We start from the raw sequence: 2500 nt of genomic DNA, 5'->3' as shown, positions 1-2500 counted from the left end.
CGGTCTGCTGCTCTAACATCGAACATCTCCTCAAAAAACTCATTGTGCACAGTGTGCAGTTCTGTGCAGATCCCTGACATTCTCAACTAAAACTGGTGAAAATTGTTAATGTTTCTTTTGAAATTGTCAGTGAACTACAGGAGTCTTACTTGATTGGTTAAAGTGTTTAACCATGTGATGATGTGACCCAGGCGGGATAATCCCTGGGTCCTCTCAAAACCTGCTGTGATCGGAGCGATATTGAGCTGCTGGGAGTATTCCTGAACTCTGTTCTGTTTCTCCTCCCCTCCCTCTCTCTGTTTCTCCTCCCTCTCTCTTTCTCTCTGTAGCTCCTCCAGGTAAACTCTTTTTTATTGAAATTTGTTTAAATGTTTAAGTACTATCAGTGCTGAGATGTGGAGTGTGTTTGAATGTTTAAGTACTATCAGTGCTGAGATGTGGAGTGTGTTTGAATGTTTAAGTACTTTCTGCGCTGAGATGTGGAGTGTGTTTGAATGTTTGAGTACTATCAGTGCTGAGATGTGGAGTGTTTGAATGTTTGAGTACTTTCTGCGCTGAGATGTGGAGTGTGTTTGAATGTTTGAGTACTATCAGTGCTGAGATGTGGAGTGTGTTTGAATGTTTGAGTACTTTCAGTGCTGAGATGTGGAGTGTGTTTGAATGTTTGAGTACTATCAGTGCTGAGATGTGGAGTGTGTTTGAATGTTTGAGTACTTTCAGTGCTGAGATGTGGAGTGTGTTTGAATGTTTGAGTACTATCAGTGCTGAGATGTGGAGTGTGTTTGAATGTTTGAGTACTATCAGTGCTGAGATGTGGAGTGTGTTTGAATGTTTGGGGTGACTGAGTGTGGAAGCGCGTGCGGTGCTGAGCGGAATGTTGTGGCCCCCAGGGATCCGTTCCGGGCGCATAATGACCGCGTGCGGCAGATGATGCGCAGCTTCTCCGAGCCCTTTGGGCAGGACCCAGCGCCCCGCCTGACCGATGGGCGGGGCCACAGGCCCAGTCAGGGCGAGCCCAGCTCCAGCCTGGCCTTGCCACAGGACCACATGGTAAGGGGGCTAGGCCTAAGCAAGAAAGGGGTGTGTCTTTCCCTTGGGGAGTGTGGTTTAGAAATGAGTACCAAGGACTGAACATGGTTACTGCACTGGCCACTGAACACTGAACACCGTTACTGCACTGAACACTGAACATTGTTACCGTATTGAACACTGAACATGGTTACCGTATTGAACACTGAATGTGGTTATCTTTACCCAGAGAGCTATTTTTACACTGACACTGTCCTCTCTAAAACCCACCAGTCACCTGTTACAGAGCTTGAATTCAGCTCAAACCCACCAATGGCCTGCCTTCCACTTAACCCCATATGTTCTGATTGGCTGACAGATTTGGTGTTCCAGTGTTGTGAGTAAAAGGGGCAGAGCTTATTGGATATTTTTGCTCTCATGACCTCTGACCTCTGACCTCTGGCTGTACCCTGTTCTCTCTCTCAGTGTTTACCAGTTTAAAGTGCTTAGTCTGGTTAGTTTACGAATGGCTGGTTTATCTGCGCTTGTCCTCCTGTCTGTGGAGGGCAAATACTCTGTGCTGGGTTATGCTAGAGCACAGTGTGCAGGTCTGTACTGTGTTAAGAGCACAGTGTGCAGGTCTGTGCTGTGTTATTCCAGAGCACAGTGTGCAGGTCTGTACTGTGTTAAGAGCACAGTGTGCAGGTCTGTGCTGTGTTATTCTAGAGCGCAGTGTGCAGGTCTTTACTGTGTTATTCTGGAGCACAGTGTGCAGGTCTGTGCTGTGTTAAGAGCACAGTGTGCAGGTCTGTACTGTGTTAAGAGCACAGTGTGCAGGTCTGTGCTGTGTTAAGAGCACAGTGTGCAGGTCTGTACTGTGTTAAGAGCACAGTGTGCAGGTCTGTACTGTGTTAAGAGCACAGTGTGCAGGTCTGTGCTGTGTTAAGAGCACAGTGTGCAGGTCTGTACTGTGTTAAGAGCACAGTGTGCAGGTCTGTGCTGTGTTAAGAGCACAGTGTGCAGGTCTTTACTGTGTTATTCTAGATCACAGTGTGCAGGTCTGTGCTGTGTTAAGAGCACAGTGTGCAGGTCTGTACTGTGTTAAGAGCACAGTGTGCAGGTCTGTACTGTGTTAAGAGCACAGTGTGCAGGTCTGTACTGTGTTAAGAGCACAGTGTGCAGGTCTGTGCTGTGTTAAGAGCACAGTGTGCAGGTCTGTACTGTGTTAAGAGCACAGTGTGCAGGTCTGTACTGTGTTAAGAGCACAGTGTGCAGGTCTGTGCTGTGTTAAGAGCACAGTGTGCAGGTCTGTACTGGGTTATCTGGTCTGTTCTGTTTGGGGGCCTCATGGTCGGGATGCTCAGAGGTGCTAAACTTAGCCCCCATGCCGTGATAATCCCCCCCTGCATTATTCCTGCCCAGTATTTATTCCTGATAATTACTTTCATCAGATGCCAGACTCTTCCTAACCCTCCTATAACCCTGCTGAGGC

The 2500-nt window shown here is 47.7% G+C and overlaps 1 protein-coding gene across 5 annotated transcripts in view; it reads left to right on the top strand.

Moving 5' to 3' along the window:
• Positions 1 to 2500, top strand: part of mlf1 (myeloid leukemia factor 1) — a 9584-nt gene that overhangs the window by 2529 nt on the left and 4555 nt on the right. For 3 of the 5 annotated variants that reach the window (XM_035384170.1, XM_035384171.1, XM_035384172.1), the window contains exons 2-3: positions 330 to 338; positions 891 to 1050. In XM_035384170.1, the coding sequence (XP_035240061.1) occupies positions 330 to 338; positions 891 to 1050 (169 nt within the window). The remainder of the gene's footprint in view (positions 1 to 329; positions 339 to 890; positions 1051 to 2500) is intronic. The other 2 variants (XM_035384173.1, XM_035384174.1) reach the window with 1 other exon arrangement.

Source organism: Anguilla anguilla, chromosome 12 (genome assembly GCF_013347855.1).
Source record: "Anguilla anguilla isolate fAngAng1 chromosome 12, fAngAng1.pri, whole genome shotgun sequence".
Classification (NCBI taxonomy): domain Eukaryota; kingdom Metazoa; phylum Chordata; class Actinopteri; order Anguilliformes; family Anguillidae; genus Anguilla; species Anguilla anguilla.
Note: the sequence above shows the minus strand (reverse complement) of the source record. Positions and strands in the feature narration are given on the sequence as shown.